General features: G+C 33.4%; 1 protein-coding gene across 5 annotated transcripts in view; it reads left to right on the top strand.

Moving 5' to 3' along the window:
* Positions 1-16,672, top strand: part of ERBB4 (erb-b2 receptor tyrosine kinase 4) — a 1,157,734-nt gene that overhangs the window by 906,151 nt on the left and 234,911 nt on the right. For 3 of the 5 annotated variants that reach the window (XM_032354684.1, XM_032354682.1, XM_032354680.1), the window contains one exon: positions 6,007-6,081. In XM_032354684.1, coding sequence (XP_032210575.1) covers positions 6,007-6,081 — 75 coding nt within the window. Of the gene's footprint in view, positions 1-5,840; positions 5,886-6,006; positions 6,082-16,672 lie in introns of all 5 variants that reach the window. The other 2 variants (XM_032354683.1, XM_032354681.1) reach the window with 1 other exon arrangement.

The raw sequence follows: 16,672 nt of genomic DNA, 5'->3' as shown, positions 1-16,672 counted from the left end.
CAAGCAACATCATTTTCTGCCAAGAGGACATCAATTTGCAGATGCTGCTACAATTTCCTACAGGTCAAGAAATCAGCTTAAGTCACTCTGTGAAGTGACAGGTCCTCAAAAGGTAAAGTAACATTCTGTCATTCAAATTCAAATGCAGCTTGGAAGAGCTAATGCCAGCTCATTGGTTTACACGTACGCGCATAGACTGAGGATACTGAACTAGTCACATAGACCCTTTGCTTCAAGGAAACTAGAAGGAATAAACTTCTCCCCTTGTGAGTTTTTGGTACACTTGGGTTAAGAGTATTCCATGAAGAAACAACTGGCACCCCTGGAGCAGAAGAGTCAGCAAGAGAAAGAGAAAACTTTGCCTGTTCAAATAATCATCCACAGGAGGGTTTTATTGTTTCGCAGCTAAAATTAAACCAGTAAATTATTCAATATAATGTTGATGTCAACAGCTGTTGCCATTCAAAATGAGACCTTTTGCTATTTTTGCAAATCTAATTACAAGGAAGCCATTAGGGAAATGAAAGTGAGATCACAGAGCCATAGTCTGGGTGTATGGCTGGTGTGTCTTCCTCTCAGCCCTTTTAAATCATGATTATGTAATAAAAGAACATCTATATAGTGGGGGAATGTAGAAGTTGGGACATGAAGAGATCAATTTACCACAGCAACAAAAACCAAATGTCAGCTAAAAAGGGAGAATGAAGGTATAAAGGAAACAAATCCAACCAGATCAGTTAGGAACTCCAAAATGTCTTTGAATCAACTGTTGCAGAATGATGGTGAAACAGAATTTGAATGTTGTATTCCCTGGTATCTTCCAAGGTAAATGGATTCTGGGATGACTGATTGAGCCCTGAAGATTCTTGTATGTGTTTTCATTTAGCCTCCTGCCATCCTTTTCCTAATATCCTCCTTAGTGTCCAAGTTCACTCACTTCATGAAAGTTTTGTGGTCCCAACCCCAGAAATCCTACATTCCTGAATCCCACTCTGCACTACTGCTGTCCACCAGTGTGCCTGGAGATCCTTTCGTGAAGCAATGAGGTGCTCTGTGAAAATAGTCCCTTCTCTTAAAATTGCATGTAGAGATAAGATCTTTCCCTAGAAAGATCAAAGGGACAATGAAGATGATGTAACAAATGACTATTTTAAATCCTAAACATATGTACTAATTGAACCTATGGATGAGTGTGAGCTCACCATGCCAATTTTGGAAAAGAGATTTTCTTTTATATGTCGATATTATGTCAGCCTGATAATTCAAGAACGATGTTAATGGAAATAGTCTCTTAAGTCACATTTTTTTTTTTAAGAAGGAAAGTTCTTACTTTGAATACTGTTCAATGATTTTCTGAAAATAAAATTATGTGTGTAATACCTTAAAAGCACTTTTATTACTCTGAAAGTACATTAAATGTATTGGCTCTAATAAGTGCTTTCGTTACTTTAAAATAGGTTATCTATTTCTTACCGATCAGGAGATTCTCATTAATATCACTAAAGAGGTGGTGGTCAGGGGTTGGGGAGTCAGCTAACAATGTCTCTTCCCTTCCTTAGCTAGAGGACTTTTATCTTGGCAGCCTTTTCTGATTTCATTCTTCAGCTTGGTTATATTGAACACCTCTTGTGTATAAGATACAGTGATAGCTAAGTTCAGAAATGAGTAAGACACAGCTCTTGACCACTAGTGAGTCATGGTTCAGTGAGTTTTCTATCTTACAATTCGTATCTTAACATCGGAGACACTTCCCCATATTTTAAAATGATGAGCAAGCATTTAAAACTTAAGAATGATCTTCATATTTGAAATTAGCAAGATAGAAATTTTTAAGAAAGACTTGTGAACTAAATTTAGTAGGTAATTTAATTTCTATAATGGCAATTGCTACATTTTCTACACTAACATCATTGAGTCTGTGATAAATACCAATTTAACTTTGGTTTTGGACTGGGAAATTTATTTTTCATTAGATATCTTTGAAAATTTGCATTGAATATGTTTGTTAATATTAGAATCATGGTTTCATATTATTAAATTTCTTATATGCCTTAATCTTTCTTATCAACCCTTTTTATATTATTTAATTTATATACTGAAAAATTTTTCACCGATAGAAGGAAAGAAGAGTGAAATTTTTGTCTATACTCTTTTAATTGAAATTTTTAAATATCCCTCCATTCCAAAATTTTAAAATATTCCTCCATTTCAAAATTCTAAAGAATTAAGATTTTGTTAAAATATCTCAACTATGTTAGATATATGAATACATCAAAGCACTTATAAATCAGTAAGTAATGGCAAATGTTCAACACATCTTGGTGTTCAGAATTCCAGATATTTTTATTGACATGTTACGGTTTCTGATTTTCCTGTAAAGTTTTTACTTTGTAGCACTGATTTTGTAGAGTGTTGCATTATTCCTTATCCTTTTTTGATCTCATATTTGGGATTTTGACTCTTCAAAAGTTTAATGTTTCCATTATTCTGTGATCTTGCTGAACCAATATAAATTGTAAGTGATAGTTAATAAATCTCTAAATAAAGTCAAAATAGTTGAAATAGAGTACACATCCTTAAATAGATACTTGTATTTAGAAAAGATGGGGCCGCTTCAGCCTTACCCTTATTCTTTGTCTTCCATTTTTTCTTTCATCTTCAGCTTGTAAATATGTTTAAATCTCAAATATCCTACATAATCCACTCAACGAACTTTCCTGACCCTACATCCTGCCCCCTCAGTACTCACCTCCCTTTTCCCTTGCCTCTATTCTCTTATGTCCAATTTGTTTCTCGACTCATAGGAGCCGAAATTCTGGTGACCTCAACAATGACAACTAAAATGCTCTCAGTGGTTCTTATTTGATGAGACCTCTCATTTGACATTGACAATTACAAATGCAAGACCTCTTGCATTTGACGTTGACAATTACCCCATTTCCTGAAGTCTCTCATGATTTGGCTCCCACAATGCTGCAATTATCTGATTTCATACTCAATTATATTTTCTCATGCTTTTGGCATAGGTTATCTTAGGTCATTTATTGGTTATTGGAGTTCCTTGGGTTTCAGTCTCAGGCTCCTCTTTTCTCACTTTATAGATCTTTCTTCAGCTATCTTGATCACCACTGATCATTGCCCCACCACCACAGACCCCTCTTTCCAGTTGGCAAGGAACATTTCTTACCAAAAGGCAGGACAACCACACTAGATACATAAAACTGAAATTATCAACCCCTCCTCCTCCAACACACACATGCGTGCGCGCGCACACACACACACACACACACACACACAGAAAGTTGTTCCTCCTCTTGGCTTCTCTCACTGATGGTATTACTACTCTCATAGATGGACATGTTTAATTCCTCTGACTCTTCCTCTTCTACCATCAGATCAGCCATCAGCTTCTCTTTTTCCCTCTATACTTTTCAAGGTTATTTCTTGAATCTGCCCTCCCCCCGCCTCGTCCTAATTGCCATTTCCCAAGTTTAATCCTTTTTCATCTTACATAGACTAAAACAGTCTGTGCCAGAGCAGTCTACCTGGATCCCACCTGACTAGCCTTCACAGGGCAGAGGTCCATGTAAAACACAAGTGCAGTAAATCCATTACTTCTTTAAAACCCTGCAGTGGTTCTCCATTAAGTTTGCCCCTAAAGCAAATAGCCTTCAAATTCTGACTCCAGTCTAATGATCTCGCTTCTTTTACCTCTCCCTGTTGCCTCATGTTTTGCTCCCTGACTATTCAGAATTATGTGCACTCTACATTGCCTCAGATCTGTGCTTTTATTCCTGCTGTTCCTTACCCCTTAGAAATCACTGCTACTCCAGCTCTGGTTCTCAGCACCCTGAACTTCAGCATTCTGTCTTCTCCATGAGGATTACCATGAATTTCTGAAGCCAAGCATCCCTCTGCTATGCTCCCTTAAGCCACTCTTTCATGTCTCTTATTATATTTATCACATTATATAATATACATCTGGTTATGCATCTGTTTCCTTCATTAAATTGTGAGCTCATTAAGAGCAGGAAAACTGTCTAATTCATCTTTTTTTTTTTTTTTCCCTTCCAGCTCCTAGAAGAGTAGCAACACTTAGTAGGCATGCAAATGGTTATTTTTTTTTAATGGATGAATAAAGATCTTTCATTATTCACACTTTCCCCTCAAGTTGAATTTTACTTTCAAATGTTTTATCTTTCAAAGTTTATTATAAACACACAAATTGTAAACTATTCATAGCTTTTCAGTGTATATCTACTTGGAAATAAGAAATAGACTATTAATGTTACAAAATGGCAATACTGTATAAAAAAGCATTTTGAAGAAGATATAATTGGGACCTAGAAAAAAATAAGTTCTTCAGAATAAAATAAATAGAAAACAATATAAGACAATTTGGAAACATTTTTAGTAGTTACTTTCTCCATTTTAAAAATGGTTTTGTTTATGGATTATATTAATTCAATGCTACGTGCTATAAATTTTTATTTTTATTTCCCATTTGCTTTTTTAAAATACTTTTTTCATGGTGTGTTCTCTATATTTCTGTATATTGAATTTTTTTTTCTGGCAAGTTCAAAACCAATCCTCAAAAAGAAAACATCTTTCTACCTAGTATTAATATTACAGCTGATATTGGTGAAGCAAGGAAACAGTGACTTAATTGTTATTATACATGGTTATATTAGTTCACCAATTTTAAGAATTATCTAAAGATATAATGGGCAGCCTGGCCTTATACACAAGCATCTTGTTATTTCATTATATGGTGATTTTAACTTCAGCTTCTTTTTCAGTTTTAGAATTAGAGTTTGGGGAAAAAAAATTGTGATCAGCAGAATGAGACAGTTCTATAAATCATAGTTGTAGAGGGAATCTTGATAATGCACTGGAGCTATATGTATTTGATGAGAGAGAAGGGAAAGAAATCCAATTTAAGTCCATTGGAAGATGGGAGAAGCAGTATTTCCATAATACTTCAAAATGCAATTCTACGGACTGTACATTAGGATTTTGTGTACTTTTATGATTCCACTTAAATGTTGATCTCAGTAAATTCTGTACTGAACTGGTTCTTAGTATATTCATTTCCTTGGAGAGTATTTATTTATTTGCTGTTGTTTCAGTTAAATATGATGGCAGTTTAAAAACCCATTTCTGTTTGTCTGCTCTTTTAAAAGAGAGTGTCAAGATAAACTGGAATGTGGTGAAACCAGTTAATTTGCTTTTTAAATGAATTCATGTTTACAGATAAATATGTTTTAAAAACAGTCACAACCAAGGAATGGAATAATGTGATTATGTAAAGTATCCATAAGAATAGCATTAAAATGTGTTAACTCATTTTCTGCTGTAATCAATCTTTAATGAGCATTAACTTCAGGTTATTATATTATACTAAATAGCTCATGTTTCCTTTTTTATTGATTTTAGTTTTACTTAAGCTTAAGTCCTTTTAGAAGAAACTGTATACATGAAACCAATTATAACTTTCGAAATATCAAATTATTTAGCTAGATATATACTCATGAATGATGCAAATGAATTCAAGGTATTAGAAGTGATTTATATGGGTTTGGAAGTTATCCACAGAAACAGGGTCCAATTTTCTTTACTGTGGACATGTTTCTTTGCATTCCATTAGGTGGTTTTGGCAACTTACTTCTCTGTATCCATCAAGCAATAATCTTCTCACTGACTTTAAATTCAAGAGTGTTCCAAATTGTCTAAAAACCATTATTAAGAATTTGAAACAATTAGGTTTATCTTAGTGATTCTTTTTTTAACAATGACTAATTTTTCTTTCCTTGTATTTTTTAAATTTGGATCTTCTGCAGGTGCATAGGCTCAAGTATTGAAGACTGCATCGGCCTGATGGATAGGTACTTGGTGTGCTTGCTTCCCATGTTCTTCCTCCAAGGCTCCTTGTGCGAGCACTGGTGCATGTGTGTGCATGCCACTGGGGATGGAGAATGATGTTTTCTGTTCTGTAATTGCCTGCAGGTGTAGCGGTCCCACTAGTCATGACTGCATTTATTATCCTTGGACGGGCCATTCCACTTTACCACAACATGCTAGGTAACATCTACCATGTTTCCATTTTGTCACTCAAATCCTTTCCAAATTATCATGGATAAAAAATACTAACCGGTTGGGTGAAATTTATAATATGTTAAATTAGGGAGTTATGAAATAAGCATACAATGCTACTTTTCAAACCATATTTCTCAACCCCTTTTTCTTTATTTGTTATAATTTTAGAATCCAAATCAGTAGAGTTTTTGAATTTTACCTTTATACAACTTAAACAGGATTTTGATTCATTAATCTAGAATTTTAATAGAACATTTCTTATTAATTTTGTGATTACTGCAAAAAGAAATATTTTTAAGAGAGGAATTTGTGAAAGTTGATCTATTTTTGTAAGCTGTTTCTTGTTTAATTTGATTCATTTTCTGGTTTTATATTATTTTGAGCTGGTTGGTATATTCTCTAGGCTTCAGAATTACCGTAAAGGCACTACAGCAAATACTTTGTGCAAGTGAAAGTACAAGTTAGAATTAAGAAAAAAACAAAACCTATCACTCAGATTCATACAAAATCCTATGCATGAATGTTTATAGTGTCTTTATTCAAAATCACCAAACCTAGGAACTATCAAGTGTTCTTCGGTTGTGATATATCACATATAGCCGAAGCTATAATGCTATTCAGCAATAGAAAGAAAGAAACCAATGACATATGCAAAACATGGATGGATCTCAAGTGCATTATGCTAAGGGAAAGAAACTAGACTTGAAAGAATACATACCATATGATTCCATTTGTATAGCATTCTGAAAAAGGCAAAACTCTAGAAACAGGAAATTGGTCAGTGTTGCCAGTGGCAGTGTTGCAATGGACATGAGGGAATTTGGGGCACTGATGGAATTATTCTATATCTTGACAGTGGTGATGGGTATATAAATGTATGTGCTGTCAGTACATTAAAAGGATGAATTTTGGTGTCTATAATTTATATCTCAATAAATATGACTTTTTAAAACATATTTAGGAAAAGAGTAACTTTACAATGTTATGTAGAAATATTGTTTGCTTTCCTTTTCTTTAAGACTATTTATTTGGGGCATCTGGGTGGCTCAGTGGGTTAAGCCTCTGCCTTCTGCTCAGGTCATGATCCCATGGTCCTGGGACCAAGCCCCACATCGGGCTCTCTGCCTGCCAGGGAGCCTGCTTCCCCCTCTCTCTCTCTGCCTGCCTCTCTGACTACTTGTGATCTCTGCCAAATAAATTTTAAAAAGACTATTTATTTGAGAGAGAAAATGCATGTGCATGACCTTAAGTAGGGGAGGACTAGAGGTAGAGGGAGAGAGAGAATCTCAAGCAAACTCCCTGTTAAGGATGAAGCCCAATCTAGGCTAAATCTCATAACCCTGAGATCATGACCTGAGCAGTAGGCAGACGTTTAACTGACTGAACCACCCAGGTACTCCTTGTTTACTTTCTTTATGAAGCAAATTAATCCTATCTTTTGAAAAAGAGAAAGTAGTGCTAAATTACAAATAGCAGAATGACAGCTGCTTTTTGATATAATTTTTTATTTCAAATGTAACATATATAGTGTAAAAGTACACAAAATAAAGGTATAAAACTCAGTGAATTTCTCTAAATGACACATTTATGTAACCATCAGCCAGATCGAGAAACAGAATAGTACCAGAGACAGAAACACTCTTGTGCCCCATCCCAAGGGTAACTGTTGTCCTGAATGCTAACACCAGTTTGCCTGTTTTTGTACTTTATGTAAATTGAATCATACATATATATTCTTTGTATCTGGTCTCTTTTGCTAAACATTGTAATTATGAGCTTCATCTGTGTCATTATATTTAGTCATATTTTTTCAATCATATGATATTTAGCCTTTAAAAATTTTTAGAATAATCAAATAAGTGATATGTCTTATTAATAGGTTATTTAAATTCTTTTTCAAAAGGGTGCTGTAGATATAAATGATTTATACAACAGTGGCACTTTGGCATTTGGGATCAACTCAGACTAGTTAATACTGTTATTTAGAGCAAGATTTAAAATTATGGAAAAAAATGACTAAAGAGAGAGAAAGAGAAAGAGAGTGCCTAAGGTCCAAAGTTCAGTTTTATAAACCAAGATACATTTTAGATTGTTCCTGTATTTATAAAATAATTTTCCTAAAAAAAATAATAATAATTTTCCTCCCTGAGACTTTGGTGAAGTCACTATAATATCATTTTGAAGAGTGTTTCCACATTTGATTTAATGACTTTCTTATAATTATTCCAGCCAACTAAGGAGAGGCATTATAATGTGGTGATTGAGTGGTGATTAATCTTTGGAATCAGCTTTTCTAGGTCCAAAGCAAGGCTCTATCATTTTTAGATATTTAACCTTGGGTAAGTGCCTTCAATTATCTGATTCTTACTTTCTTCATATATAAAATAGGATTATAAATTGGTTGTGAGGATTGGTTGAGTCCATAGAATAGTGTCTTCCCCAGATAAATCACAGTAAATGTGATGTATTATTTTGCTATAGAACAAGGATTTTAAATGTTGGGGATGGGGGAACAAATTCCTAGAGGGAAGGGAAAAATCTCTCTACCCCTTATGGTGGGTCCCTTGATGGAAGGAAGGATATTTCTTTCTTTACCTTAAGAACCACTGCCCTAAGGAGGACCACTGGTTTGGACGGCAGCGTGTCATAGGTAAAGACATATGCAGAGACAGAGAAAGGGTTAAAACCATAGTAGTAGATCACTAGTGGTTTTCGACGCTCAAAATCATAGTGTATCTTATTATAGATTTAATATTTTCAACACTTAAACAAAAGTAGCTTGGGAATTTTCAATCCTATCTTGCCTAGGTTCTTAGGCCATTCCCTATAGTCTCAACTAACACCTAATTCAGATTAGCTTTGTCACAATTTGGTAACCACGTCTGGTAACAGAGTATAGATAATATAATTCAGCCCATCACTCGCAGGACATTTAACCTGTAGGCCTTTGTACAGAGCAGAAGTTTTCGAATTTGAAGGCCTGGGTTCAGGTATTTGCACTACCATATTTCTTATCTATAAAATGGGGATGATAATGGTAATTTTTAAAATGGAAATTCATATACCTCATATGATTGATATGAGGATTAAATGTACAGGAGCTCTTATCTAAATCTGTGTTCACTGGTGGTAGTCACGTGTCTAGTTGAAATATTGGGAATGTAATCTTTTTGGAAGTCTCAATGGGGTTATGTTCTACTGGTATTTTATTATCAGTAGGGCATAAATCCAGTAGTTCAGTAACTAAAAAATTGACATATCAAAATTTCTCAGCTTTTAAGCATTTAAATTTTGTATCACACTTCTAAGTATAATTATCTCAAAAAAATTGGTAAGAGGGAGCTAATTGTTCTTTTAGAAACTCTGGATATCTTTACTTAATAACTCTTTTGAACTTAAATTTAAAGCAGTGTGACTCTCCTTCAGTTGTGTTGACTTGTCAGAATTAGTTGACTTATCACAGGCTGTTTATAAGGCAATTTGGAATTGACATGAAATACTTAACTTGGACACCTTGGAAAAGTGTATATGAGCACAGAGTATTTTGTCATGGATTGGATGAGAAGTGTAAGTAACAAGTAACTTTATTTTTGTGTTCTTATTATTGCAATAAATGCTTAGGTCTCTGAAAGGTACACATTGAATTGAAAGCAGGGGACCAGTCTAGTAATATTTCAGTTCATTTTCCATTTTTAACTTCTGTGATAGTTTTTTTAAGCTTCTTAATTGATTAAAGTAAATCTTACATAATAGGGGGATAAAACACATGGGCGACAGTAACTCTTTTAAGTTTCCTGAACCATGTTTTAACTGGGAGATTACCCAAATGCCTAGTTTTCTTTTAGTCACAGAAAATTGCATGGAGCATAGCAATGTGGCCCTTTCGAAATATTTAGAATTCTTACTCCCTGCTGCCCCATTATGTTGTATTCTGTTTCCTAAACCAGCAGGAAAAAAGATTGAAGATTTAAATGAAAACAGGTGAAATGTTTCCAATCTTGATCGACTTTCATTTTCTAAGCAGAGTTATTCTTTCCCAAGCCTGCAATTTGTGAATTGGTTTTCCACACTCCGTTTACCTTACAGGCTGTTGCTGGAATTTCTTCCAGGAAGATTGCATAGGATGGGAATTTTTTTTTTTTCTGTTGTCTCCTAGAATATGAAAATAATACTTGAATTTCCAAACTTCTCCATACTCTCCTTATCTGAATTAAATGCCTTAAAAATAGCATTGACCTTTGCTGTTCTCCCTTTTCCGACAAAAATCTTGTGAAGAAATATGTTCAGCAAGTTTTCATTTATTATTCTTTTTATGGTATTTATTTGAGCTTTCACACAAGCTATTTTCATATAGATTGCAATAGAAGAAAGTGTCCAATTCTATTCTACTTTAGTTTCTTTGTCAAATATATATCGAAAGCTTTTTTATAATCTTAGTTTCTCCTCCGTCAGGGCCCACATTTGTCCATCTCAATAAGCAAAACCTTTCTTTATATTAGTTAGCAATCCAAAATCTAAACTAGTAATTCTTTTTTGAGTTTGTGACAGAAATTATGAAAACTACTGGCTAACTGTTCAAAAATTTTTATCTGGCTATTCGCTCCAATTCAATTATTCTAGATGCTTTACCATATGAAATAAGGTAACTGAAATCAGTTTAATTCTTTAAATCTCATATAGGCAGATATTTGAAACATTTTATATTCCTGTCACATTTTAATGCCCATATCACACTTTTATTTTATGGTATAGTCATTATTACCTAAGAGGTCACGTAACAGTTTATCCTTTAGCAGTGTGACCCATGTGTGATATATGAGAGAGATGATGTGATATTCTTGGCACCACTTTCACAAATGGAACAATCTTTTTTCTTTGTTTGTTTTGCCCTCAAGGAACTTAGTTCATAACTTACGTCCATATCAAATGGTCAAACAGCCCATAGATGGTTTCCTTAGATGAGTGGCAGTTGTGTTATGATCCTTAAGTCCAATAAATAAAAGTACTCAGGCTTTTTATTATAAGTCTATCCTCAGTCCCCCACATTCTGTGTATTAAATTTACTTTTGAATTTAAGAGAGTTCAAAGAGGTGAAGGAGAGTGTGTGAGTTTCTTCTTTTCCAGCTGATTTGTGTCCCACGGTTTCCAATACATATAAAATACCAAAAATTATCAAAGCACTTCAAGACCAGAGTAAAACTGCTAAATAGTTGTTAATTACTGTTTGTATAGTTGCACATGGTTGCTTTAAATAAAACTGTTTAGTGGCATAAGGTTGCATCAGTGACTTTCTTTTGACATCAAAACGTTCACACATTGTTACCAAACTTTTACGGATCCTAGAAACATTAATATTATACTCAAACCTACTAACTGTAAAAATGTGACCAGAAAAAGTCACAATTAAGGTTGAAAGTCAAAAGAGACTTTTAAGAGCATTGACTTTAGGATTGTAATTAAAAAAAATCTAAACATAGCATTATTGAACTGTAAGATGTTGATTACACTAGTTAAGGGTCAGATAAAAAATTCAGTGGGTTGAGTGATCCATTATGAATACTTTTTTCACTCTTTCCTATAAGCATCTTTCTATGGTATAGAAATTATAATATTTTATAATTATTAATTGCTGATTTGTAAAGAGATCAGGACTGCTTATACTCTATGATCTCAAAGCATCTTAAGCTTCATTGAATTCGTTACTGACTATCCAGTAGTTTTTTTTTTTATTAAAAATGAAAGCAAATGAGTGAAATATGTTCCTGAAACCTCTGCCCCTTTCTTTAGACAAATATTTATAGTTTTAAAAGTACTTCACAGGTGCTATTCCAAGATATGACCCTGGCATTATTTTCTTATAAAATACAACTTAGGGGTGGAAGTATATTATCAGTATTACTCAGGACTTTAATGTGGGATTTTAGTAGACAGGAAGTATTAAATTCTATCTCCTAACACTCACTTCTAACAAAAACCTCCTCACTAAGAGCAATCTAAATTGCATCCAAGTAAAAATACAAACCCCTTGCAAACATTTCTGTAGATAGTACATTTAGAGATGTTTTGACATATACAGAGGAAGTGAAAAAAGTAGCAGGTATGGCAAAATGAACAATATAATCCACAATAAAGAGAAAGTACTTCATTCTTTCAAAGAACTAAGAACTAAATATATTATATCTAAATTTATATATTTACTATTATATATTTATATATATACTATACTAAATTTATATATCTATATTTATAACCATATCTATCTATTTATCTATCACCTATCTATGTAAAAAATGGCATCTGACTTGGTCCCCTACTAACGTCTCACACAAAAATTATCAGTAAATTGCTGAAAGTTGGAAGGCAATGCTTTCCTATCTATATAGCCAAATACTATTGATTGAATGGATTTGGAATTATATTGTGCAGATTCTCTTAAAATTGCACTTTGTAACCAATTATTTCTATTAAAATATTGTTTCAATTTTTGTGTCAAAAGAACAATACTTAAGCAGAAAGATTTTTTTTTAAGTGTAAGTCGAAGTTTCTATTTTAATGCCTGCCATATATATATCCAGAAAAGAATCAAAATTATCCCTCATGTAACTTAGGTATACATTGTATTAGACCCTAAATATCTTTTGTTTTTTTTTTTTTCATATTTCCTATTTAACTAAAGGAATCCAATTAACTGGGACCCCCTTCTGTGATGTGGTTACATAAAATGATGGGTAGATATTAACTCAAATTGCTCTCTTTGTGCTTTTTTCTTATTACCTCAACACATTCCCTACCTAATCATTCTCTCATAAACATACAATTATTTTTCCATACTATGTTGTAGGCAGGAGCTAATTAACAGGGAGCTCTTTGATTTACCAACGAAATTCCTCACAGTGATTTCATTCTCCTCTACCATCCTCCCTCAAATGCAAAGTGTTATAATTTCATTGCAATTTCACAGTAACTCAGTACTAAAGAATGAATGATAAGGAAAGGGAAACCCACCTCTAATAAACTTCTGAATGCTTGTAGCCATTGCAATTTTTATGGCATTCTGTTCGATTGCCCAGAGTAAAGCATTCCATATGCTTGAGTCATTTATGGAATAATTATAGTTGCTTTTAGTAGAGTAAAAATAAAACAGCAATAACAAAAACCTCTTACCATAAAAAGTTTACTTGTTGAAATGAAAAAGAAATTTTTTTCAATGAACAAAGAAAAATTTTTTTCCAAAGCATCTTCATTCTTGAACCTCTGGATTCCACATACCAAAGGTCAAGTCCCAAATTCAAATCCCAGAGTGGATAACAACATTGTCCTATGCACCAAGATAGAAAGGACCAATGGGAAAACCAAAGCGCCAAATCAAACGAAACCAAAACCAATTCTTGTTATTTTTCCCAGAATAGTGTTGCTTTTTCTAAAATCTTCTCAGATTTAGAGCTTGTTTTTGCCATTCTTTAAAAGAAAAAAAATCCCAATATGTATCTATTAGGTGCGCTACATTATCACATCTATTTTCATGATAAGCATATAAAAATAATTATTACCATTATCATTTTACAAATGAAGAAACAGGTTCAGAGTAATTAAGCAATTTACCAAAGATCCTTAGTTAGTAATGTCAGGTCAAAAATTTGAGCTTCAGTGTGTCTGATTGATTCTTAGAATCACATTTCTTTCTTTCTACTAGGCTGGTTCCCAAATGGAAGAACAGTTAACAGCTATTCCTATGATGAGGATGATTGAATATCTTATAGCCTACTTAAACAATTTTACTCATTATCTTTCTTTTAGTCCCAACTTTTACCTATTAGGCCTTCCTCCAATGTATAGGATTTTATATTGCTTTTCCTCACAGAGCATATTTTAGTTTAATACATCTGGCATTGCTTGGTCGTGATAGTGCAGTGCTTCCCAGGACCTAAGGATATAAGCCTGTGTAATGGTAACATAATGTCAATATATATTTTAATACAGCACTGACCAATCTAAGAAATTTATGAATAAATATAGGCTCAGTTTTTAGAAATATTTTCTAAAGTGACAGTAACTTGTAATTCTGGAGAGATTTGTTAAAACTACTGTGGTTCCATATGAGAACTACTTCCATCAGACCTGACACTAATTCCATAATGCTGTTGTCCCCAGACTCACCTACTAAAGGTGGAAATAAGAATCAAAATTTTATTGACACTCAGCAATAAAATAACAGATAATAGAGTGGTGGGCTTTATCAGGCTTTACTTTTAGATATTCCTCCCTAGTTCATACATAGGATGTGTGGGATGGGGGAAGGTTGATTGGGAGTAGCAATGAGATCAGATGATAGAGTATGAATCCTAGATTGTGTATCACTTGGTTCTGTTTAACAAGGTGGAAAATGATTTCTGCTAAAATTTTTCCCACTGTTGATACAATCAAACATATCGTATTTACTTGTTTTTTGAAAGGATAAAACAAAGAAGAAACCCCTCTCTTACCTATATGCTACTCAACAGTAACCAGCCAATAAACATTCATTGTATTTACTGTATGTTAATAACTTACTGTAAATAACTACAGTTATTAACATACAGTTAATAATAAGTTAATATATGCTGTATGTTAATAAGGAGAGAATGGAGAGAAAATTAACATAATCCCTAATACCGTGATATTTACAGTAGAGAAGAGAAAAAAATAGTTTATAATTATATATTTACTATGAAGAAAATTGTAAATGGATTGGAGTGTATGGTTGTGGTAAGGAAAAGAAAAATATAAACAATGACCCTTGGGTTTTTGACTTGAGTAACTGGGTGAAAAGTGATGTCATAAACTAAAATGAAGACTCAGAAGGAAGTGGAAAAACACTTTATGAGGAAAATGAAAGATTATGTTGGGGTTATAATAAGCTTGAGATGTTTATTTGATATTTGAGTGAGAATTTCGCCTGCGCATATAATTACAATACTCTGCAGTTCAAGAGTGGGGTCAGAATCATCAGTCATATTTGAATCCATAACATTGGTTGAAATTCCACAAGCACAAAGTATACACATATACTGAGATATGTGTATATATGTATGTTTATCCTTCCACACTAATCACATAAGAAAACTAAGCAATGAGCCTAAGGCTACTCCATTATTTAAAGAGCAAAAGAGAAGAGAAAATACATAACAAAGGAGACTGAGGCAGAGAGGGATTAGGGATAGAAGAAAAGCCAAAAAAAAAAAAAAAAAAAAGGCATGCTGGAAGCCAAATGGACAGAGGGGAATGAGATGCTATAAAGGTTGAATATGAAATCAAGAGAAAGTGTGATTTTTTGTTTTACTTAAGTTGGGAAAAATTGTAACATATTTATAAAGTGGTAGGAATGATTCAGAATAAAGAAGAAAGTTATATTTCAGAATATAATGAACAACTGCAGGCAAAATATTTCTTTATTGATGGAATCCAGCACTGAAGTGAAAAAGTTGGTCACAGAAAGAAGCAGAGACTGTACATCCATTATAACTGGAAAGGATTTAGAATACATAGGGAAATATGCAGGTAGATAGTGGATTTGATGGTGAGAAGATTAGGCAATTCACAGGTTATCCTCATTTTAAAGGAACAAAAAGATGATGTCCTCATCTTAGCCTAGAGTATGGGAGGTAATATTGGGAATTTTAGAAAAGAGAAGATTTAATAGTCTATAAAAAGTAGAAATACATCATCCTAGACGTACAGTAATGCTAGCAGTGCTGAAGATCCCCTCAAGATTTCTAGTTATAAATTAGAATGATTCCAGTTGGTGTTGTTATGCTTAATTCAGCTATGCTATGATTGTCCATGGGTACTTGGAAATATGGGTTTACCCAGGACTGAAGTTTTGCCAGGTGAGCACTTACGACAGAAGCTAGAGACCATTGGGTTAAGGCTATGTGGAAGAAATGATAACAGCAAAGGGTCATAAAAACTAAGTTGAATAATAAGAAAAATTGGTTTATAAGGGAGACTCATGTACAATGAAAACATGGTAAGGTCAATGGCTGTATATCCCAGTGCCATCACGCACCGTTGAATTAGGGATACCATTGTAGGGAAACTGAAAACTAGAGAACTTGAAATAAAGACTCTGGAAGTTATATATATATACATATATATATATATGTATATATATATACATTCTACTAGCTGTTTATATATAAACAGCTAGTAGAATGAATGGGAATGGGTGGCTGAGACTGTTGGAAGTGAATAATCACAGAACTGGGAAGCCAGAAAGTTAGATAAACTTGGATAATGGGGAGAAGTGGGAAGATTCAACAAATACTTAGAATTTAAAATTAATTAACTGGGCTTAGCAATTAATTGCGTATGAAGTAATTAAGAGAAGAAACTTACTAATTATTCGGGCTTGCAAAGTAGAATGAATGTTGATAACAGTAATCGAGATGTGGCACAGTAAAAGGGTAATAAACTCAATGTGAACTTATTTGAGGGTGTATTAAATTTGGGGTGATTTTGACAGATCCAAATGGTGCTAAATGGGAAATTTAATGTACAGATATAGAAGCCTCTCCATATATAAACATAGAACCAAAGT

Source organism: Mustela erminea, chromosome 8, assembly GCF_009829155.1.
Source record: "Mustela erminea isolate mMusErm1 chromosome 8, mMusErm1.Pri, whole genome shotgun sequence".
Classification (NCBI taxonomy): Eukaryota; Metazoa; Chordata; class Mammalia; order Carnivora; family Mustelidae; genus Mustela; species Mustela erminea.
This window is presented reverse-complemented; position numbering and strand designations above follow the sequence as displayed.